The sequence below is a fragment of the Chelonoidis abingdonii genome, chromosome 1 (assembly GCF_003597395.2).
Source record: "Chelonoidis abingdonii isolate Lonesome George chromosome 1, CheloAbing_2.0, whole genome shotgun sequence".
NCBI classification, from domain to species: domain Eukaryota; kingdom Metazoa; phylum Chordata; order Testudines; family Testudinidae; genus Chelonoidis; species Chelonoidis abingdonii.
The window spans coordinates 322,670,213-322,694,631 of NC_133769.1; the positions used below are offsets into that span (position 1 = coordinate 322,670,213).

The window sequence follows — 24,419 nt, forward strand, 5'->3', positions numbered from 1 at the left end:
CTGCAGTAGCACGTCTGTCAGCAGCATGCAGTAGACATACGGTGACAGTGAAAAAGGCTGAACGGGTTCCATGGTTTCCGTGCTATGGCATCTGCCCGAGCAATCCAGGGAAAAGGGTGCAAAATGATTGTCTGCCGTTGCTTCCATGGAGGGAGGATTGACTGATGACATTTACCCATAACCCCCGCAACAAATTTTTGGCCCCATCAGGCACTGGGATCTCAACCCAGAATTCTAATGGGCCAGGGAGACTGGGGAAATTATGGGATAGCTACCCACAGTGCAACGCTCTGGAAGTCGACACTAGCCTTGGTACATGGACACACAACACTGAATTAATGTGCTTAGTGTGGCTGCGTACACGCGACTTTATACAATCTGTTTCCAAAAATCGATTTCTGTAAAAACAGAATAATCCCGTAGTGTAGACATACCCTTACTATATTTATGACTTTGGAATCCTTCTTAATTGTCTGATATAATTTTGATAGCACCTCAGGCACACATATTTTCTATTTTTGTTCCTATCTACCTGACTTGCTCTTTTTTTGTGACTGCTAAAAGATGTTCCTGCTGCTATTATCGATTTACAGCAGTATACTAATCATGTCACCTTGCTCAAAAAAGTAAGGGTTCAAATGCTTTTAAACCAAGTCTACGAGAAGAGAGTATGCTATCTTCCATAAACCTTGCAGTTGTTAAAGTAACAAAAATAAAAATGATGAATATATGAGGTCTCAGAACACACAGAAAGACTGTTTCTTCAGTGAGGAACCAGACCTAAAAATATTTCAGAGTGGTAGCCGTGTTAGTCTGAATCAGCAAAAAGAACAAGGAGTACTTGTGGCACCTTAGAGACTAACAAATTTATTTGAGCATAAGCTTTTGTGGGCTAAAACCCACTACATTGGATGCAAGCAGTGAAAAATACAGTAGGAAGATATATACACACACAGAGGACATGAAAAAATGAGTGTTGCCATACTAACTATAATGAGAGTAATCAGTTAAGATGGGCTATTAGCAGGAGAAAAAAAAAACTTTTGTAGTGATAACAGTAAGGGGAAAATTTGCACGGGGAAATAGGTTTTACTTTGTGTAATGACCCATCCACTCCCAGTCATTATTCAAGCCTAATTTAATGGTGTCCAGTTTGCAAATTAATTCCAATTCTGCACTCTCTCGTTGGAGTCTGGTTTTGAAGTTTTTTTGTCAGAGTATTGTGATTTTTGAGGTCTGTAATCGAGTGACCACAGAAGTTGGATTGTCTAAGAGGGATAAAGGAAATTGGTTTTGGGGCAGTATGGAAATGGACACATGAGAACCTTCTGTTATTTCCAAAAGCCACTTCACTGAGGTAATTCCTCAGCATGCCATCTAGAAGAACTGTATCCCTTCATTCTTCTCACTAACTTCTCTTATTCCTCATCAAAATGCTTCTCCGGTGACACTCCAAAACTATATTGGGCCAGTTTTACACTTTGATAATATTATCAAACTGCAAGAGAATGTATGGCTATAGATTAGAGCTGATCATAAAACAATTTTAGTTCCACAAACAATTCTGACATTTGAATTTTTTTCCCCTCATTCTGAATCAGAAGAGCCAAAATTTTGAAAATGACAGAGGATTTTAACTCAGGACATGCGGTGGTAAGAAGAAACTAGAGATGTGTTAGCCAATGCCACAATTTATTAACTCGGTTCAGAGTATGAAGAGGGCAATTGAGCAGGCATGGAGAAACTGACATTATTTGATACAAATCTCTGATGTTGGGCATATGGAGCGCATTCATACGCACATGTTGAATACACATATGAACCAGCACTCGAAGAACTGCATTTTCCAATGAGAAACTGTTCATCAGAAATTTTTCAACCATCTCTGGTGTAGATTCTCAGATTGTGATCTACAACCCCACTACTTATTAGGGGCACAAGCCATCTGTGGGCTTATAACTAAAGTTGCTTAGCAGATCCAAGATGGTGAAATAGCTCAGAGATAAGTAAATGCCCCCAACCTTTGTCTAAAATGTATAATCTTTACTTTGGGGGTTTTGTGCATCTCAATTGTTTTTTCTATCCAAGCACAGACATTTAGAGGTTGAAAAGCCACCAAAAAAAATCTCTATTTTTTCCAGCCCAGGATAACTACAGAGTTTTCATATAGTTGGGCAACATCTGGATACTTATCTGAACTGACCTACAAACATTTTGAGAAGTTTCCAGAATTGTGTGTTCTAATGTGGCAGACTACAAATTCTGCAGTTTTTTTTTAATTACGTTTTTAAATTAATTAAATATGAAAGTAAGTGGTACAGTCAGTACCCATTTACTGTAAAATTATACTTCATTATACATTGTCAGTACATTTTCTAGGTCTCTTTATAACAGCAACTTTATATACAACGCATGATTGGAGTTGACAAGAAGGAATTTTGAGTTTTTGGCAGCTCGGAAGTGAACCAATTAGCACTTTCAGCATGGGGGAAGTGCTCCAACCATCTGGAATTGAGAGAGAAAATTGGTAGTTGTATGATTCTAATAAAATGATCAGCAGTGAACAAATTAAAGTTGGTATTTAAACAGTTTGCTTTTGATTTTGGAGTTCACAGATCCCAGAATTATTCCAAACTTTCTGCAAACTCCAGTAGGAATTGTTTAATTGATTTATCCTTAACGTTGGCAAGATTATTGTTACAACCATCAGGATTAAATATCTAATTTTTCTATAAAGGAAAGCTTACATCTCACTGCACAATATCATTGCAAGTGTTGGCCAATGAATAGATACCACAACCACCTCTGTAGTCAAACATAATAAATGAGACAAGATCCTGGATACAAAACAGTGAACTAAAGCAACTTTCATTCCACTAAGCATTAACATACACCGTCTACTAGGTACTGTGTTTTGTTTCACTGCTAGTGAATATGATTGTTTCAAATTCCAGAAAAAGCTACACATACCAGTCACACAGGAAATATGTCCTATTATCTATGTACCTCACATATACTCTCCTATTCATATAATACACATAGCATGAGAGACATTTATAGTCTCACTGTATATCACAACAACTTTGTTTTTACAGAATCGTTTTCCAAATGTCACACCAAATGTTAATGGAGCTTAAATGAATCTTACCTTATTTTCATCTGTTAATTTAAATTCTGTATTTTGCACATACATAGCACCTGACTTCTGAGGAACTCAAAGTGCTTTAGAAACAATACCAAAAGTTTTACCATTTTACAAACAGGGAAACTGAGACTCAAAAAGATTGACACTATGTCACCAAAGAAGAATATGGAATAGAATCCAGCTCTGTCTCCTATCCTCATGTCTTAACTGCTGTAGTTACACAAACCAGCTAAAATAATGCTATTTACAGTTTCCACAGAAAATAACACATATTGCTTTTATCAGAGAACAAAGTAACGTATGTACCATCAATCTGTCGAAAATATTCGCGTGATGGCATCGGCACAACATGAAAACCAAACGACCACTGATATTTCAACTCCAGAACCATTTTAAACTCTGAATTTGCACTTTATAAGAGTAGATGGTTACATTTTGATCAGTCTTGGTCTGTTACCTCTCTCTAAGTTTGCAGTACAAAACAACAAAGACTTGACTTCCCTTGTTTGGAATAGAATATAATAGCAATTTCACATGGTTTCTTTTTGACCCAAACACACATTGTACACTCAAGTATGCTTCAAACGAAAACAAAATTTAGTGATTCTTTTAAAAAGCTGGTTGGATTTCTGATTGGTAAAGACAGAGATGTGGAAAACACAGATGTGGTTTATATTTCATTGAGAACATTTTACAAACCTCTACTCAAGCAGTCCCAAAAGAGGTGCATTCAAACAAAATCTTTGGCTAAAAAATATAAAAATACCTCGTTTTTAATTGGAAAATTATTTTTATATTTGTGAAATAAATAAGTTATTACCTTATATCCTGGTCCTAACTGATGTATTGCAAATATCTGTGCCGGATTAAGTGCTTCAGTGAACACATATACTGCTCCAAGTTGACCACAAAACACTCTATTTGCGTCAGCTGTCTCCGAAGAGCCAAGAAAACATTTATCATAGCTCTGTATAAAAAAGAAGAAATTTTAATGAATTTAAAATACAGTGGATATTCAAAGAAACAGTCCTTATTTATTTTTACCAACAAAACAAACTAGATTATTGAATAAAGTAATACCAAGAAAAGAAAAAAATAACTTTAATTAGTGTAAGCCACTCTGGAGCTGCTTGCTCCTGTCATTTTACTCAAAGCCTCAAGAGCAATGACTACAGAAGCTGAGGACTAAATTTCCAAGATTGCCTAGAGTTCAGGGTAAAGATTGAACAAGTTGAAAGCTATGACAAAAACCATTCATAAACCAGTACTCTGAGACAAAGAGTTTTGTTTTACTTTCGGTTTTGGCTATTGTTGCTTTTGGCTTGTGAAAGTAGAATGAATTATATTGTGAAAATAGAAAGGATTAAAGAAATGCTGTCTGTACCTTTAAGCAAAATTGTTGGAATGCTGCAATCCAGGTGTCAGGAATACAGACATTAACATAGAACAATTGCACCGTTTAAGGGCAATTGGTGAAGTATTACCTTCAGATGACTAAGAAGTTAGTAAGGAAGTAGGATATGCTGCTTGGCCCAGGTGACTTTTAACTGTTTGCTTTCTTGGGCTTGGCTACATTGGCACTTTACAGCGCTGCAACTTTCGTGCTCAGGGGTGTGAAAAAACACCCCCCTGAGCGCTGCAAGATGCAGCGCTGTAAAGTGTCAGTGTAATCAGGGTGGCAGCGCTGGGAGCACGGCTCCCAGCGCTGCACTCTATACCCGTAAGGGATGTGGTTTACAAGCAGTGCTGGGAGAGCTCTCTCCCAGCGCTGCGGCTCTGACTACACTCACACTTCACAGCGCTGCCAGGGCAGCGCTTTGAAATTTCTAATGTAGCCAAGCCCTTTGTTCCTTTGTCTAATTCCCACTCTTTTATCTGTATAAATAAGATAGTTTGTGTCTTACATGGTGCTCACATTATCTGGATGTTATTAGCAGAGCGCTGTGCTAATAAAACAGAGTGGTGACAAACTGAGTCCTGTTGTTGGGTGGACCAGAAACTTTGAACTCTGTTCGTGGTTACCTCATTGTTAAAGGATGTCAGCCCATGAGACCAACTACGCAGGAGGCTGAGGAGGTCAGGCTACCAAGAGCCAACCTAATTTTCTATTGGACTCCAGACCAGTGAGCCTCAGAAAGAAACTACCCTTTTAGGGCGAAGACCTCATAAGGAATCCTATGTCTATTTATTTTATTTGGGTGTTTTAAGCCAGCCAACAACAACAGTGCTGCATCTCCCAGTTAAGAACTGATTCTCAATTCACTGTCTGCCCAGGTGGGCTTTGGGAGGGAGCAGGGAGGTTTGGGCCCATTTTAAATGCTGGGAGAAGGGTGTAAGATATTGTTATTTTATTATTCTAGTTACTTCTCTTTCCTTATCCCTTATCCTTTGTCCCCTGTACCTAATAAAGTTCTCTCTGCTGTTGTACTGTTATTTTGGGAATAATGATAATTATTTTATATTTTGCATATTGGAATAAAATCCTAGTATATTATTTGTTAGTAAACATTTTCCCAAGGGAAAGCCTGCTTGTGTTCCAGGCACATAAACGGCACCTTGGCTGGAGGCAACAGGTTCCAAGATAGAGAACTCAGGACCCAGACTCCTAAAGTGAGAAGGGAGAAATCACTCCAAGCAGCAAGAAGGCGGCTTAAGACACGCCTCAGGGCTGGAATTATTTTAGTTATTACAAGCATATTTATTTTAAGACTGTTTGCCATGGTTGGTTTTCATTCACACTCTTCTTCCAGGAGTAAAAACAAATAGCCAATTCAGCAAGTATCAAGCAGTCTCCTACATTTGGATCCAGAACACATGCAATATTCAAATTTGTCTCCTTTTATTCTAGAATTGCAAATAGGTATTCAGTCATAACTACATACTGGTGTTCAATGAATTAAACACCTTCTTCCTTGCGTATTCTTTCTGAGTTAACAAAGAAAATAATTAAGTGTTTATCATACTGAATGGAAACTTGTACAACTGCTCACTGTGGCATGTGACCTGTCATTTAAATCAGCTTCTGTACCAGATGACTGTAAAATAGCTAATGTGACACCAACTTTTTAAAAAGGCTACAGAGGCGATCCTGGCAATTACAGGCCAGTAAGCCTAACTTCAGTACCAGGCAAACTGGTTGAAACTGTAGTAAAGAACAGAATTGTCAGACACACAGATGAACATGATTTGTTGAGGATGAGTCAACATGGTTTTTGTTAAGGGAAATCATGCATCACCAATTTACTAGCATTCTCTGAGAGTGACAACAAACGTGTAGACAAGGGTGATCTAGTGGCCATACGGTACTTAGATTTTCAGAAAGCCTTTGACAAGGTCCCTCAGCAAAGGCTCTTCAGCAAAGTAAGCTGTCATGGGTTAAGAGGGAAGGTCCCCTCATGGGTCAGTAACTGGTTAAAAGATAGGAAAGAAAGGGTAAATAAATGGTCAATTCTCAGAACGGACAGAGGTAAATAGTGATGTTCCCCAGGGGTTTGAACAGGGACCAGTACTATGTAAAATATTCATAAAAGATCTGGAAAAAGGCATAAACAGTGAAGCAGCAAAATTTGCAGATGATACAAAACTACTCAAGATAGTTAAGTCCCAGGCAGACTGCGAAGAGCTACAAAAGGATCTCACAAATCTGAGCGACTGGGCAACAAAATGGAAGATGAAATGCAATGTTGATAAATGCAAAGTAATGCATATTGGAAAACATAATCCCAACTATACATATCAAGTGATGGGGTCTCAATTAGTTGTTACTACTCAAGAAAGAGATCTTGGAGTCATTGTGGATAGTTCTCTGAAAACATCCACTCAATGTGCAACGGCAGTCAAAAAAGTGAACAGAATGTTGGGAATCATTAAAAAAAGTGATAAGACAGAAAATATATTGGCTATATATAAATCCATGGCATGCCCACACCTTGAATAATGCATGCAGATGTGGTCTCCCCATCTCAAAAAAAATATATTGGAATTGAAAAATCTTCAGAAAAGGGCAAAAAATGATTGGGGTACGAGGAGAGATTAAGACTACTTGGACTTCTTAGCTTGGAAAAGAGATGACTAAGGGGGGATATGACAGAGGTTTATAAAGCCATGACTGGTGTGGAGAAAGTAAGTATTATTTATTCCTCCTCCTAACTAAGGCTACATTTTAGTCACGGGTATTTTTAGTTAAAGTCATGGGCAGCAAACTATAATTCATGGCATGTGACCTGTCCATGATTTGTACTATACACCCCTGACTAAATCATGGGGGTGGGGGGCAGCCCAGGGGTGTCATGGGGGGGTAGCCTGGGGTGCAGAGGGTGCTGGGTGGGTGGCCTAGGGTCACTGGAGGGGGCAGCCTGGAACCCCCACTGGTGCTGGGGGGGGGGTTGGCAGGCTCCCTACCTGGCTCTGCACCTCCCCAGAAGTGGCGACACACCCCTCTCTCAGCTCCTAGGCGGTGGCACAGCCAGACAGCTCTGTGTACTGCCTCCGCCCCACGGCCAATGGGAGCTGCGGGGTGGTATCTGCAGTCAGAGGCAGCACATGGAGCAAGGAGCTGAGGGAGGGAATGGCTTCTAGAGAGCCTTCTGGAGGCAAGCACGGCCCAGAGCCCTCATCTCTTCCCGTGCCCCAACCCCCAGCCGCGAGCCCCCTCCCACATCCAAACTTCTCCTGCTACTGGGGGAAAGGGGTGCAGTGACCCGAGATTGCTCCAGCAGCAGCTGGTTCAGCCAACCCAGAGCCTCCTTGAGCTGCTCAGGTGGCCCCCGGGCCAGCCATACTGGCGGCTGCAGAAGTCACAGAGGTCCAAGAAAGTCACGGAATCCGTGACAAACTTGCAGCCTTACTCATAACACAAGACCTAGGGTCACCAAATGAAATGAACAGGTAACAGATTTAAAAGAAAAAAGAAGGCATTAAAAGACAAAAGGCATTTCTTCACAGAATCCACAGTCAACCTGTGGAACTCCTTGCTATAGGATGTTGTGAAGCCCAGGACTATAACAGGGTTCAAAAACGAACTAGATAAGCTCATGGAGCCTAGGTCCACCAATGATTATTACAAGTAACCATTTCCAGTGTTTTTTCTGGTGTTTACTGCATGAACACCAATTTCTTCTAAAAAATCACTAGTGTTTTATCAGAGTTAATTGATTAAAATAAAAAATCAGAAGCCCTGTATATATTGTACAGCATTTAAGATGATGGAGCTACAACCTGACTGAACCCTTTAGGTGATACAACAATATTAACAGTATCATTTAATAGCAGTGGATATTTGTTTTTTAAATTTAAAATGATTTAACATTTGTATTTAAATCAAATAAGTTTATTTTTTTAAAAATAAACCTGTTTAAAATTCAATATAAAATATGATAACATGTGTCAAGGTATAAACTTGCTATATATTCTATAAATTAGAAGAGACCACAAGGATCATCTAGTCTGAGCCCTGCCAAGACACAGGATTTGTCATCTCTAAACTATCCACAACTGTCTCCTTTTGAAAGCCTCCAGCGAAGGAGTTTCCACAACCTCTCAAGGCAGTGTGTTCTATTGTCCTACTGTTCTTACAGTTAGGAAGTTTTTCCTGAGATTTAATCTAAAACTGCTTTGCTGTGGTTTAAACTCATTGCTTCTTGCCCTGCCTTCTGCGGCAAGAGAGGACAACTTTTCTCTTTTTTATGACAGCCTTTCAAGTACTTGAAAACCGCTGTTATGCCCCCTCAATCTCCTCTTTTCCAAACTAAACATACCCAGTTCCTTCAGCCTTTGCTCGTATAGCTTGCATTCCAGCCCTTTGATCATCTTTATTGCTCGCCTCTGGATTGTTTCCAGTTTCTTCACATTCTTTCTATACATTAGTGACCAAAATTGGACACAGTACTCTGGCGGAGGCCCAACTAGTGCCAAGTACAGTGTACTATCACCTCCTGTGACTTGCATGCTATGCCTCTCATTAATGCAACCTAAAATTGCTGACTCACGTTGAAGTTGTGATCCGCCACAACTCCCAGATCCTTCTCAGCAGTGCAGTTGCCAAACCCACTCTATATTTGTGCATTTGTTTTTTCTTCTCTAAGTGTAGCACCTTACATTTGTCTTTGTTGAATTTCATTTTGTGGCTATAAGCCCAGTTCTCCAATTTATCAGGACTCTTCTGAATTTTAGCTCCATCCTCCAAAGTGTTGGCAACCCTCCCCTGCAGCTTTGCGTCATCTGCACATTTGAACAGTATGCTCTCTATTCTTACATCTAGGTCATTAATAAATATGTTAAACAACACTGGATCCAGAATGGATCCCCACTTGAGGCCTCCTTCCATTAACAGTTACTCTGTTTGCGGTTGTTTAGCCAGTTATGTGTCCATTTAATGGTAGTTTGCCAAATCTGCATTTCTCCAGCTTAATTATTAGAATGTCATGAGAGGCTGTGTCAAAAGCCTTGCTGAAGTCCAGTATATTACGTCCACTGCATTTCCCCTATCCACCAAACCAGTTATCCTGTCAAAGAAGGAAATCAAGCTGGTTTGGCACAATTTGTTCATGGTAAATCCATGCTGGCTGCTAGAGATTATCCTTCATTCTCCAGGTATTTGCAAAATAATGTTTTATACGTTGCTCTAGTAACTTCACAGGTTATCACAGGTATCAAAGTCAGGCTCTCAGGTCTACACTGCCTTGGCTCCTTCTTTTCCCCCTTTTAAAATGGGCACTATGTTAGCCCTTCTCCAGTATTCCGGGACCTCTCCTTAAGTCAGGTCAGCTAAACCACTGTAGTCCACCCTGTGCTCGGTCGGTGGTACGTGTCCTCACCAGGAGCGCTTGCACCGACAGCCCTCAGACCCATGCAGCAACAGGCAATGTAAGCAGTGCAGTGTCTACTCAGACAATGCATCGACCTAATTACCTCAGCTTAAGCACTACACTTCTCATGGAGCTGGAGCTATGATGTGAGAATAATGGGCGACTTACATCAGTGGGAGGGATATTTTACTGTAGATGCTTACAGAGTTAGGTCAATGTAAGCTGCCTTATGTCCACCTAACTCTGTAGTGTAGACCAGACTTAAGTCCACAGCAGACTACTGCTGCACAGATTCACACCCCAGCTTGCCGTGAACTAAAGTTGGTGCAGAGAAACTAGGGTGACTAGACAGCAAGTGTGAAAAATCGGGACAGGGGGTGGGGGGGTAATAGGAACCTATATAAGCAAAAGACCCAAAAATCGGGACTGTCCCTATAAAATTAGGACATCTGGTCTGTCATAAACAGATAGCTAGGGCTTAATGTTTCTTTTACCTGTAAAGGGTTAACAAAGGGAACCAAACACCTGAACAGAGGACCAATCAGGAAACTGGATTTTTCAAAGCTCAGGGAGGGAATTTTGGGATGTGTGTCTTTTGTCTGTCTCTCGGCTATGAGAGGGATCTTTCTATCTTCAAGCTTCTAATCTTCTGTTTCCTAGTTGTAAGTACAGGTATAAGACAATATAGATTTTTTATTGTTTTTGTATTTACATGGTGTTGTAGTTGTGGATGTTAATTGTATTTTTTTTTTGAATAAGGTGGTTTATTCGATTTTTTCTTTAAGCAAATTGACCCTGTATTGTCACCCTGATACAGAGACTATGTTTATGTGTTTTTCTTTCTTTTTATATAAAAGCTTTCTTTTAAGACTGTTTGAGTTATCTTGGGTAGGCTAAGGAACGAAGGGAAGAGGAAATTCTCTGTGTTAGATTATCACGGAGGTGAATCTGTTGGAGCCTCAGGGGAAGAAAGGAGGGGAGGAAGGTGAATTGTCCTCTCTGTTTTGTAATTCAAGGAGTTTAAGTACAGTAATTTCCAGAATAACCCAGGAGGGGGAAGCCTGAGGAGGAAGTAAAGGAAAGACAAGGGATGGAGGTTATTTCCCTTTGTGGTAAGACTCAGGGCTTCTGAGTCTTGGGGTCCCCCAGAGAAGGTTTTGGGAGCCCAGAGGGAGCCAAGCCCTGGAATCCTTGGCTGGTGGCAGCGATATCAGATCTAAGCTGGTAATTAAGCTTAGAGGGTTCATGCTAGCTTCTCAGTTTGTGAACGCTAAAGTTCAAATCTGAGTAGGAAGCTAGACAGCAAGTGTGAAAAATCGGGACGGGGGTGGGGGGGTAATAGGAACCTATATAAGCAAAAGACCCAAAAATCGGGACTGTCTCTATAAAATTAGGACATCTGCTCACCCTAAGAGAAACCCACAGGCAACACATCTCAAAGAATATCAGTTACTATCACTCTTTCTTCATTGAGTGATTATTTATAACTTCCACTCTCAGAGATTGAAAAGCAGTTTACAGATGGAGGTGGGTATTGAATTCTTACATAAAGACAGATCGCAGTACTACTCTACCAAAGGTTTTATCTTTTCAAGTTGCCTGTCCAATTACATAATGTTTTCTGAAAGTATGAACAGAAGCTCATGTGGCTGCCTTACAAATTTCTAAAATGGAGGCATTATTAAAGGAAGTTACAGAAGCATCTTGGGCTCTTGTACAATGGGTCCTAATTACTAATGGGGGATCCTGACTTGCAAGCATGTAGCACAATTTAATGTCTTGAAATTCAATTTGATAGCTTCTGAGAATAAATTTGTTTATCTTTAACTCTCCTGGCATATGACATAATACATTTGGAAGAATGCCTAAAAGATTTAGTTCAATTTAGATAAAAGGCTAAAACTCTAGATATATCTAAAGAATGCAGAGTCCTTTCCATTCTACTGGCATGAGGTTTTGAACAAAAGATTGTTATGTTAATTGACTAGTTAACATTACACTGGTCTTAGGTAGGAGACTCAGATAAGGCCTTAATGAAACCTTATCCATATGAAAAATTATATAGGGATAAGATTTCATAGTATTAAATTTACCCACTCTACATACAGAAGTAATCACTACCAAAAATACTGTTTTCACAGTCTGAAGACTTGACAGGTAGTTAGAAGCTCAAATGAGGTTTTCATTAACCTAGCCAATACAATATTCAGATCCCATGGAGCACATGGATCCTTTATAGGTGGAAATACATAAGCCAGATGCTTAAGAAATCTTTCAGTAATAGAATGAGAAAATATATTATAACCATAATCTTAGGATGTTATGCAGATACCAGTGCTCAATGCACTTTAATGGAAATCATTGACAATCTAGAAAATTTTAAGGATAGAAGGTAATCTAAAATGAAAGTAACATCAATATGAAAAGAGGAAATACTATGGTCCCAGGATCAACCACCTAATCTTTTCCATTTAGATCTATAAGTAGCTCTGGTGGAAAGGTGTTTTTTTTTTATTGTTATCTATTAAAACTGCTTAAGAAAAGGTTTTTAGTCTTATTCAAGCAGCTGTCAGATGTAGGGATGCCAAAAGGAAGATTTGTCCCTTTGGTCTGTGATATGAAGTCAGCAATCAGAGGAAGGGTGATCAGTGAAAGTATCAACAACCTGATCAAGTCTGGAAACCAATATAGCCTGGGCCATGCTGGTGCAATGAGATTTATGGAAGTTGTCTTGACTGAGTTTCACTGCAGAAGTTCTTGGAATCAACTGTATTGGAGGTAAGCCTGATGATAGCCTAGGGACCACGAATGCATCAGCTATAGAGCCTGGACTGATCCCTGCCTTTGAGCAATACCACTGACACTTTTTGTTAAGGTTTGTGGCAAAGCAATGCACATGAGATCATTTCCATTTCTGGAATATTACACAAGCCAAAGTTCTCTTAAAAGTCTGTTCATGATCTGATGGAAACTGTCTGCTTAGCTTAGGTCTGTACAACTATTCAGAAGAACTAGCAGACGAGCTGCTTTCAGGGACACTGTGTTCTAATACACCACTTTCAAAGAATTTGCACTTTTTGACATAAGGGTGTTAATCTTGCCTCTCCTTGTTTTTTTAAAATGTAAAATATGGCAGAGGAATTGTCTGTCATGATGAATAACTTTGCCCTGGATTAGATAAAGAAAGAATATATAAGCCATGTGAATTGCTCCAAGTTCCAACATATTTATATGTAGAAAAGCCTCAGACCATAATGCTTAAGACCATAATGCTTAATAATGTTGGATATATCAGATTGTCTCTCAAAGAAAGAAGACTGCAGTGGTTGAAAGGGTTGATGTGACCCAGGGACCCCTTTGTGCCAACTGGCAGAGAACACCAGGGGTGCATAGGGTTTTACAGGAAACCTCCCATCAGATATCTGCATAATAGGTCACCAAAGGGTTGCATGTGAGATCTCTACTGAGAACCAGCAGCTCACTGGCTGTCATAATTATTGCAAAACATATGTACAGATAATATTTAAGGAGTTATGTATCCAAACTGAAAAATATATTCTTGAGGAAGGGTAAAGAATAGTGTCCCTAGCCTCTGTTCATCAGAGGATGGAGATGGATGGCAGGAGAGAGATCACTTGATCATTGCCTGTTAGCTTCACTCCCTCTGGGACACCTGGCATTGGCCAGTGTTGGTAGACAGATACTTGGTCTGACCCGGTACAGCCTTCTTATGTTCTTAAGGTCTTGGAGTTAAGGCAGCTCACGAGAAGGTAACTGATGCATATCTCCCTGTTCAGCCTTTGCGTATTGTATGCCTTACAAGCTAGACCTAATTTCCATACTGAGTCAGATGCAATTTAAGAGACTGTGAAATCTACAAGGGAGGAAATCTACAGGAAGAAACCAATAGCTGGGGTGTCCTGATTATGAATAAAGACAAAGGATTGATGTGGTTTGACTTGGGGTGCAATGAGAGACACAATTCTTCATCTAGGAGGCAAACTGACAGCATGTTGGCTCATGAAAGTTGGATCACACTCAGGATGGCTCAAAAGCCCTGCATGGATTTTGGGTGAGGAATACTCTAGAATGCATGCTATGATTTTACTATATATGTAACCATTTGTTTCCAGTACTTCTAGTTGCTACTAGTTGAATATCTATACTTTGTTAAATAAACTTAGACATGTTTATAATTAAATCTAGTATAATTGCTGCATATTAAGCAATGATCTGAGCTGGAACTGGTAAATTGGAGTGTACTGTTTCTTTAGAAGCTGAAAATCTGTGAATATTGTGATTGTCCAGTAGACCAGTGCCTAGATACCCCACAGAGAGCTCAGAGGGTTGGAGCGTGCCAACTGTTAACCTGTACAGTGGCAGTGGCCTTTTAGGCCTTGAGGGGAGTGCTTGTTTTGTCCTTAGCCTGTCTTATGAAAGGAGACTTAAAGAGCTTGGCTTGTTTAGCCTAACCAAAAGAAGGCTGCAGGGAGATATGATTGCTCTTTATAAATATATCAGAGGGATAAATATCAGGGAGGGAGAGGAATTATTTAAGCTTAGTAGCAATGTGGACACAGGAACAAATGGATGTAAACTGGACACTAGGAAGTTTAGATTTCGAATTAGAGGAAAGTTTCTAAACATTAGAGGAGGAAACTTCTGGAACAGCCTTCCAAGGGGAGCAGTGGGGGCAAAAGACATCTGGCTTCAAGATTAAGCTTGATAAGTTTATGGAGGGGATGACATGATGACATATCCTAATTTTGGCAATTAATTCATCATAGCAGGTAAATATACCCAGTGGTCTGTGATGGGATGTTAGATGGGGTGGGATCTGAGTTACTAATGAGAATTCTTTTCTGGGTGCTGGCTGGTGAGTCCTGCCCACATGCTCAGGGTTTAACTGATCACCATATTTGGGGTTGGGAAGGAATTTTCCTCCAGGGCACATTGGCAGAGGCCCTGGAGGTTTTTCGCCTTTCTCTGCAGCATGGGGCATGAGTCACTTGCTAGAGGATTCTCTGCATCTTGAGGTCTTTAAACCACGATTTGAGGACTTCAATAACTCAGACGTAAGTTAGGGGTTTGTTACAGGAGTGGGTGGGTGAGATTCTGTGGCCTGCATGGTGCAGAAGGTGAGACTAGATGATCATAATAGTCCCTTCTGACCTTAAAATCTGAGTTGAGGAGCTGACCCACAGCAGGCACAGATAAGGCTTCCTGATGCTAAAGGTGGGTGATAGTGAGGTTCCTCATAATCTTGAGTACCTCTGTGAAGCATCATAGTCGCCTGTAATTAGATTGTCTATACTGTCTCCTTCTGATTTGTGAATTACAAATTCCAAGGATCTTTTAGGCAGCTCTTGAAACCTTCACAGTATGCAATGAATCATCAGTCTTAGGACTGTATAAATTTGTTCCTTCAAAAGGTAGTTCTTCCACTGTATTCTGAACATCAAGTGGAAAGCCAGAGGACTGAAGCCATGAAGCTCTTGTCATGACTATCACCAATGCAACTGAACAGGTAACCATGTCAGCAGCATCTGTAGCGGTTTGTAAAGCAATTCTGAAGACTAAAAGTCCTTCATTAACAACAGTCAGCATTTCTTGTTGAGATTCCTGAGATACTTATCCAAAGATGCTAACAGTTTTTGCCAACAGACAATTATATCTAGATAGAAGAGCATGATAGTAACAAATGCTTGTTTGGAGTATAGCCAAGGAATACTTCTTTCTACCCAAAAGATTAAGATGTTCAGGCTTGAGCTGGAGACCAGGCTCTGGCATTCTGTAAAGGGGGTGGGTCCCAGAGCTCAAGCTCTAACCCAAAAGTACAGATCCCACAAGCCCAAGTCAGCTGGCATGGGCCAGCCATAGATTTTTAATTGCAGTAGAGACTTACCCACAGGCTCCTTGTTCTTGGGAGTCATTTTATAAGGAGCTGCTTTGTGCGCCCTGGAGCAGCAATGACCACCAAAGACTTGGGCAATGGATTGGTATAGAATGTTTCTAAGTTTTCCCTGGGAACTTGATATGTCCGATCAGCTTTCTTTGATGTAGCTGCAATAATTGGTGAGGTTGGCCATAAAGTTTGCACTGGTTCTATTAACTAGTCATTTAGGGCATGGCTACTCTGTCATGAGCAAAAGAATATAAAATATCTAAAAGCTTATGATATTTGTCAGAAACCACCTCAATTGGTATTTCCAGAGGTGCTGCAATCCTCTTGAAAATGTATATAATCAACCAGCGATAAGGAAAAAGTTGCTGTTAACTCTTCAAATCAGGAGGTTGCTCATAAGGGTGAAGTATGAGAACGTTCATAATCCTTGAGAGAAGACTTCTGAGCCATGGTTTTAGGATGAACCTCTGATGAAAGATAAGCAAGTGAGTAAGGAGGAGATTGCTCCAAATTTGCATTAGAAACTGATAATGCACATTCTTCTGAATAAGGACTTTGAGGAGTCTTCATTAAACGAGTACCAGATCCTGCAGTCACATGTATAACAGACTACACTGATGAGTCACTGCTACACAGTACTGATAATGGAATGGCAGCATGAGCCGATAGAGAAGATTCTGGATGATCAGATACCACTAAATCTGATGGTACCATCAATGAAGGTAATGAAAAAATTAGTACCAGTGCTGGAGATGTATAACCAAATTAGTAACAGTGTATGGAATACTGATGAGAAAGGTATCAGAGGCAGAATCTTTGACCTTAGATGCTGCCTGTGCAGTCAGTACACTCTTGGGGGCATTCTGCACCAAAAAAACTTAAAAAAGGTTCTCACACAATATTTTAAAATTCTGCAAATTTCATTTGTCAAAAACAACACTACATAATCATGCCAGTTTCAATTATTTTGATAATTTATTTCAAAATACCTGACAGCAAGAATGTTTGTACCAATACAGACATACAACATTTCCCCCAGGAGTAGAGAGTTAATGAAATCCCTATGACAACCTAGTTCCTGTTTCTCTGCCACCTTTCTCCCCACCTCCAAGCCTAGCTTTGCCAGGGAGCTCTCCCCCCTCAGAGTCTAGCTGCAGGGGCCACAAACCCCCTCCCCACTAGAGCCCAGTTGTGGGCCCCCCTTGCCCTGATATCTGCCCCCTCCCCACCCAGAGCCCAGGGATCCAGAGGGAGAAACAGTTTGATGCTTGGTCCCAGGCTTGCACAGTTTCCTGTACACCGCACTTTCCTTTCCTCAGGGCATGCTGGAAACTGCAGCTGCCAGGAACCCTCTAGCTCCCTCTCTCTTCCCCCAGCAGTGTCTTCTATGTGTGAGCTGGGCTCTGGTGGGGCCAGCAGTCCCTAGTAACACTAGCAGCACTGCAGCCCATTTCTGCAGGGGAAAGGAAATTCTGCAAGCACATTAATTTCTGCAAAATTCTGCATTGTGCAGTGGCGCAGAATTCCCCCAGGAGTAACTCAGTATTGAATCCTTGTATATTGATGGTATGCCTCTAGAAGAAGGTACAGTAACCTTCAGAGGCCGTAATGAAGCCTCAGTGTTCAGACAACTCTCTCTAATGGTACAATCTCTCAGATATCCTTCAGGGCTGTCGTGGGCACTTTTCTATGCCATAAAGTCCCTTCCAAAGCAGCAGTTGGAGGTAATCTTGTCTTTTATTTTTTGAAGGACCAGGAGATTGAAATGCATCCCTTCTTAGCCATAGATCTTTTAACTGCTGCAGCAGCATTATTTGTAGAGGGAACATTGGAGATAGACTGATCTGACTGAGCAGGATCTGATTCAGGTCTCATGGATCTGTTCAGGAAATACATCCTGAGTTTAATTTCCTTGTTCTTTTTGAAACCACTTGCGAATATAACAGTAGATAGTAATCTACTAGGAATATACCAGTCCCCTAGACAATAAAAACACCTTTTTTTTTTGTTGTTGTTGTTTTTGAGTGTCTCTGACCAGCATAGCAACTCTACATGGAAGACATATCTTAGAACATGGAGATTTAGGAGCCATCATAGCTGCCCTATCATCCATTGCCAGTACCTAACAATGTTAAACCTATCTCAAAATACTAATTAAAACTAAAATACTAACAAAAAACTAATCTAAAGCTAACTGACAAACAAATATTTACAAAAGACTAAATAAGGAGTTTAAAACAAAGATAATGAACTGCTAAAATGTTCTGTCTGTAACCTAAGACTGCATTAGAAGGAACTGAGTAGCAGTTGGTCTGCATCACCCTTTTATTCCCTCAGGGGATCGGCTGGGGGGCAGACATTCTATGAGCATCCAAGGACCAACAGGGGACAGCTAGCAGGAAAAAGGTTCTGATTTCTGGCAACAAGAGGCACACAATACCATGAGTGGACGGCATGTAGACTATTACTTGAAGAAGTGCTATTTTAATTGAGCTAAGTATTCTATTTACAGAGTGAGAAGGAAGCTGTTCTTTTTAAAACAAATTAAATGGTCTCCCTCTTTCCCCACTCTCAAAGTGACCTTTTGAATGTTCACTTCCTATTAATTACCCTGCTCAAAAAGCTGACACCAAATTAGGAAGGAGGGGTTTATTAGCTTGTGTTTAAATGAAGGAGTCTAACTGGTTTCTAACTATGTCAAGTTCCTCTAAAATTAGCTTATTAAAATTAACTCAATTAACTTATCTCCTTTTCTCAACGGTTTTGGTTGTTGCCGGGACTTGTTTGTTTTTTTAAAATACAAAAGACATACAAAGCAATATTTCCTCTTCTGTGCATTAAGATTCCAAATCATGACTGAAAAATAATTTATTTCCGGAAAGAATATTTCATTTACAAATTCTATAAAGACTATCTTTAACATAATTTGAGAATCACCAATTAGCAAAAACTGTGACACTATATTTACATTCTAATCAAAGGGACAGAAGTTTGATTGAGTCATCCAATTAGATACACACAGCCGGATTTAATAACAGAAAAGAGAAATAAGACTATTCTGGAAAACAGATTTACTGAAAAGACCCCTTACATTTGGATTCTGTACCATTCAATTAGTAACATGTCCTGAAATCTATGCAGATGAAGTAAGAGAACTATTAATACATTTGCCAAGAAGAGCTATATAGAATTGAACATCTTAAGCAAGAAAATCTTTGCATATATTTAAAAAATTTAACACTACTGGGAAACATTCTAGAAATCTTATGTTCTATGTATCTTTTCATCCATGAACAATTATCTATGTAAAATAATACTTTATTATTTAAGACAGTGGTTCTCAATCAGGGGGTCTGAGGCCCCCTGGGGGGCTTCAAACAGGTTTCAGGGGGTCCTCCAAACATGACCAGTATTAGACTCACTGGGGCCCAGGGCAGAAAGCCAAAGCCCTGCTGCGCTGGAGTGCAGCCTGGGACCCCAAGCCCAACTACCATAGGCTAAAGCTGAAGCCTGAGGAACTTAGATTCAGAGTGCCCCCTGTGGCGTGGGGCCCTGGGCAACTGCCTACTTGCTACCCCTTAATACTGTCCCCTGGGTTGCATATGCAGAAAAACAGTTGTTGTGCTACAGATGGGCTGTGGAGTTTTTATGGCACGTTGAGGGGGCCACAGAAAGAAAAAGGCTGAGAACCGCTGATTTAAGGTGACAAGCACTGCCTGCCATTTGGAAAGAGGATTCTTTTATGCTGCTAAGAATCTTCTACCATTGCTCCCATGCTGATTAAGAAGCATGTTCTCTCAAAGTGGGTGATGAGAAGGATCTTTGCAGGAAAAAAAAGATAGGAAAGTAGAGTTGGAAGGGTGGATTTCTCAAAGTTCAAAACTCTTCTCAAAATCTGCTGGAGGTGAAGGTAGCTTAAGATATTTATGTCTGAATCCTTTCTGCATTGTCAGATGTCACTTATGCCAGAGCATGAATAAGGCTCTGGCATCCCTGGAGGAGCAAGTAGGTCAGGTGGTGGGATATGGAAGGAGCCACTGTGCCAGACAGAGGGGTGGGGGAAAGGGGAAGTGGTGGCATAAGGGAAAGAATGTGAAGAGGTGACACTGAGACTCGTTGCATTGTGAGCAGAAAGACGACCAAGCTGAGGGGCAGGCTGCACAGGAATGGGGCAGTCACATACTCTCACAGAATCTGAGGAGCTACAAAGGACAATCCTGACCTCCACATTATGCTACATACTGCCCCATAAAAATTCTTCCTGCCCTATTTGTTATATAGATCTAGTGCAATTAATATTTTTTTAAAGAAATACTGAGGATTAATGGTCATTTTTTCCATTAGTTTTCATAGCTGAAAGTTTACCAGCAGATACTGAGGCAGAAAACCTTGAGATAATAATGGTCCTCTATCAAAATGGCCACTGCCTCCAACAGTTCCCTAAGAAAGCAAACTCCCGGTCAGAGAAGCTGGTACCTCTATGTCAGGAGGTGAAGAGGAGTTCTATGAGAAGATATGTATGGAAGCAAGATCCATCTCTGTTAAGGGCAGCTTTCTCTCAGTCCCACTGAGAACAATGTGAGATGGTCTTAAATTTGAAAGATGGCAATTCTTCATGGAATCCTCTCTAGTCGAATATTATTCTTCAGCCTCTGCTGAAGCAAATTCCTTCAATTATCAAGAACAGCAGTAAACAATTACTAGCAATCTTAATAACGTCTTCAAATGAAGCCAATACACAAGATTTCAAATGAATTAACAAAGGCTACATCTACTCTGAGCTAGGGGCATGATTCCCCAGTTTGTGTACACATACTTGCACTTGCTCGATGAGAGCTAGAGAGTCAGTATAAATAGCAGCATATCTGTGGTAGCACCAGGAGGGGCGAAGGAGGCATGGGTTAGCCATGCTGAACACACATCCACTGGTTTCAGGTAGGTTTGTACTCCGCACAGCTCAGCCATGACTCCACTGTCACTACCCGTGCTACCCTGGCTATACTTCTATTTATGCTCATACAAGCTCTCATCAAGCAAACACAAGCATGTGTACACAAAACAGGGGAAGATCATCCTTTGATTGCCAAATAGGTTACATCTACACTACAAGCAATCAGGCAAATGAAATCCATCCCTGTGTCTGTCCTTAAGTGGCAGGCCTCAAATTTAACATCACATGGGAGAGATCACTATATGCCCATCCCCACTCTCACATACCTGGCATTTAACTGGGTTCAGAGTGGGGTCACCAGATCCCATCATATAATCAAGAACTTAGAATAGACCTTCTATGAGACATGGGAGGAGGGGGAAGAGAGTATCAAGGCAGGAACTGCAGTTCACAAGTATTTCAGGTACCCCCTTTTCCTAGAGGAACACTGTGCACCTACAAAATCCCAGCTTTCATTTACCCCTGGGAGCTGGCCCTTGTAGTTTTTGTCCATATTGATCACCAGTCACAAACTGCAAAGAGCTAAACAGTCTTACTTTTCCTAATCTTAAACTATTGAGGTTATTTCCTTTTAACCCAACCATGCCTCCATGACTTTGTGAGGAAGTCAAAAAAATATCAGCAGAACTGGGCCAATTTGGTCCAATGGACCAAACAGGCAGTGAGTCAGACCGCAGCTTCCTGAAGAACACAGCTCTTGTTCTTCAACTAAGGGGAATGAGGAAGGGACTGCTGAAAACAGCAAGAGGCCTTTGAAAACCCCGTGATGAGTTTAAATAGATCAGGATGAGGTGAAGGGGAGCATGAGAGCCAAACAGCCCACCCAATAAGAGGTGGAGGACATCAGGAGAGAAGGGGCCTAGCTGCTGCTTCACCAAGCAGCACTCCCACCTCCACTTCACTTCCACATGCCGTGTCTCATCGAGGCAGTCCAATCACTCACACCTCCCATTGAGATGGGGGATGAAACATGTTGCTATATTATTTAAACGACCTGTTTTAAAATTGATCTTAACTCAAAACAACAAAGATTTATTTACGAATTCTCATTCATTTCATTCAGCAACCAAAAAGCAGTGCTGTAATTTTGTGGAGAATATGTTGCATTTTACATACACAACAAAAAGATTGAATCCCTGCTTTAACACAAAAAACGCAACATGTTTAACTGTGGTACCACAACTGGCACTTCATTAACATCACACCAACTGATACAAGGCATGAAGGACAATCTTGTTATTAAGAAACAGGATTCAAACTACAAAGATCTGAGTTCCTGGACCTGCCACACACACTGTAACATGACTAAGGCATGTAATTTAATTTCTCTTTGCCTCCATTTTCCACCTCTGAACTGGGGATATTTAATCTTTAAAATTGATTAAAAACATTGCAATCTGGACTGAACACAGTATAAGAACTCCAGACAGGCAACACAAGTGAACTAATTTTTATTATGAGACATATCTGTGGTAACTTGGTTGAATTAGACTCAACATTTTCTGTTACTCAGATATAATGTTTAAATTGAATTTTAGCTATTTCAGGGAAAACCTATATTATAAAATTAATGTCCCACAGGTTAAAAAGATAATTTCCAATCCATTGTGTTATCCAGGGTCTGTATATATTATATTAAAATCTTCTATAATCTGAAAACACATGGAAGTTTGTGAATTTCATATTCATCTCTCTTCAAAATAGTCTCAACATACGAGCTTATATGCTAATAAAGATAAGAAATAAATCTAACCCCAGAGAGATGATGTTCTGTTAAAATATATAACTAAAAAAGGAATAACTCTAGTAGAACCCAATTCTTGATTTTTTTTCTTTTTAAGAAATTAATTTTTTTTTTAAGGAAATAAACATGCCTGTTATTTATACAATCCTATTTTTTAACCAAATAGGAATGTACAAATGAATTAAGGTCCTATGCATGCACGAGAGGATAGCAAACAGTCACTAAAGAAAAAGAAAGAAAAATCTTACATCGTTTGTGTTAACATGCCAAGCCATATCACCATAGGATACCAGTTGACCATTAACGTAACACCGAATTTCACTGTTTCTCCAACGATTGTAGATGTGCACAATGCTGATCATGTACCACTAAAAATAATTTGAAAAGATATTAATGTTATACAACATTATTATTAAATGCTAACAATCAACATATCATGTTTGATTCCAAGCCTGTAAAGTAATGTAGGAGTAGGAATCCTTGCATCCCCCAAAGAGTCATTTTTAATCAGTAAGACTTCACATGGGCTTAAGTACCTGGCCACTGAGATCTCTTTGCAGAATCAGGTCCAAAAATTGTACATATAATCACTATATAGATGTGTTTTTTTAAACTACAATTTAACTAACTTTTGTTCTGCACATAAAACATGAACAAGGAGGTTCAGACAGAAAATTACGTTTTAAACTTAGCTATAATACCCTTTTATTTTTATAAAATCTGCATGCCTAAAGACCATTTAATAATAAAGCATATGTTGAATATTGTATTAAAAACATTGTTTGAACTGGCCCCACCTCGCAGGTGATTCTGATTACTCTGTGTGACTACCCTGTTCTCAGAATTACGAACCACTTGGCTAATGTGTGTGTAGTCATCCAGTAATTTTTTTTTTTTTATTTTTATTTTTTTTTAATCAGAAGTGATTTTATCTTCCAGATCACCAAAGAAAATATTGAATAGCACTGGAACTAGAACCAGTCTCTGTGGAACATTACTGGAAACAGCCCACCATTCAATGATAGTTATCCATTAACAATTATTTTTTGATATCTGTCAGCCTAAAGGAGGAGCAACTACAAAAGTTACTCGGCAACTCATAACTGAGTCTCCATGTTTAACAAGTTTTAGTATACACATTTAAAAATAATCTAAATCTGTCCTTCAGAATAAACATAAAACCAGACATCTGGAATAGCATTTAAAGCTTCAACTCTTCAGTTTGCAACTGATCACCTGGTCAACTTTTTGTTTGCTTATTTGTTTTAACAATGCAGATACAGATAACAGTCAATTGGTTAGAGCTGGCCTGTCTTGAAAGTAACACTCCATGTTTTGGGAAGTATTACATGTCTTTTCCAGATTGACCTGGATTAAAAATGTATTCACTAAATGGGTAAGCATTCACTAGAAGAGAGATCAAGCAGTTCTGTGATACCAAAGGTCAATCCATACTTAAGTAGTAGTAGTTGTGTTTTTTTTTCCTGAAATTACTGCTTATTTTGCAAACGTTGGCTTTAACTTCACCTACTGTGGGTGGCTACAAATGGTTCAGCACTAGCTGCGAAGGAAGTTTTTTTTTTGTTGTTGTTGTTTTTTTTTTTTTGTTTGTTTTTTTTACCCTTTCTCAGCTCACTTCATACATGGTATTAGTGTCAAGATTCTGATGTTTCAGGAACAAAGCTTCCACTACTGTATTAAGTGATCCCATCTTATTTAGAAGAATATTTTGTATTTCTATCAAGTGCTATTGATTTAACTTACGAGTGTTAACTATCAAGATTGTCTTCGCTGATAGCTCTTGTTCAGGGATAATCCTCCACACTACCTTTCATGAGTAAAATGGTATGCTAGAGGAACGTTTAAGT

At 39.8% G+C, this 24,419-nt stretch overlaps 1 protein-coding gene across 10 annotated transcripts in view; it reads right to left on the minus strand.

Annotated features, from left to right (window-relative positions):
- The window catches only part of NBEA (neurobeachin), an 862,398-nt gene that overhangs the window by 643,991 nt on the left and 193,988 nt on the right, over positions 1–24,419 (minus strand). For all 10 annotated transcript variants that reach the window (XM_075061639.1, XM_075061640.1, XM_075061634.1 and 7 more), the window contains exons 7-8: positions 22,800–22,919; positions 3,966–4,112 (exon numbers count right to left, since the gene is read on the minus strand). In XM_075061639.1, coding sequence (XP_074917740.1) covers positions 3,966–4,112; positions 22,800–22,919 — 267 coding nt within the window. The remainder of the gene's footprint in view (positions 1–3,965; positions 4,113–22,799; positions 22,920–24,419) is intronic.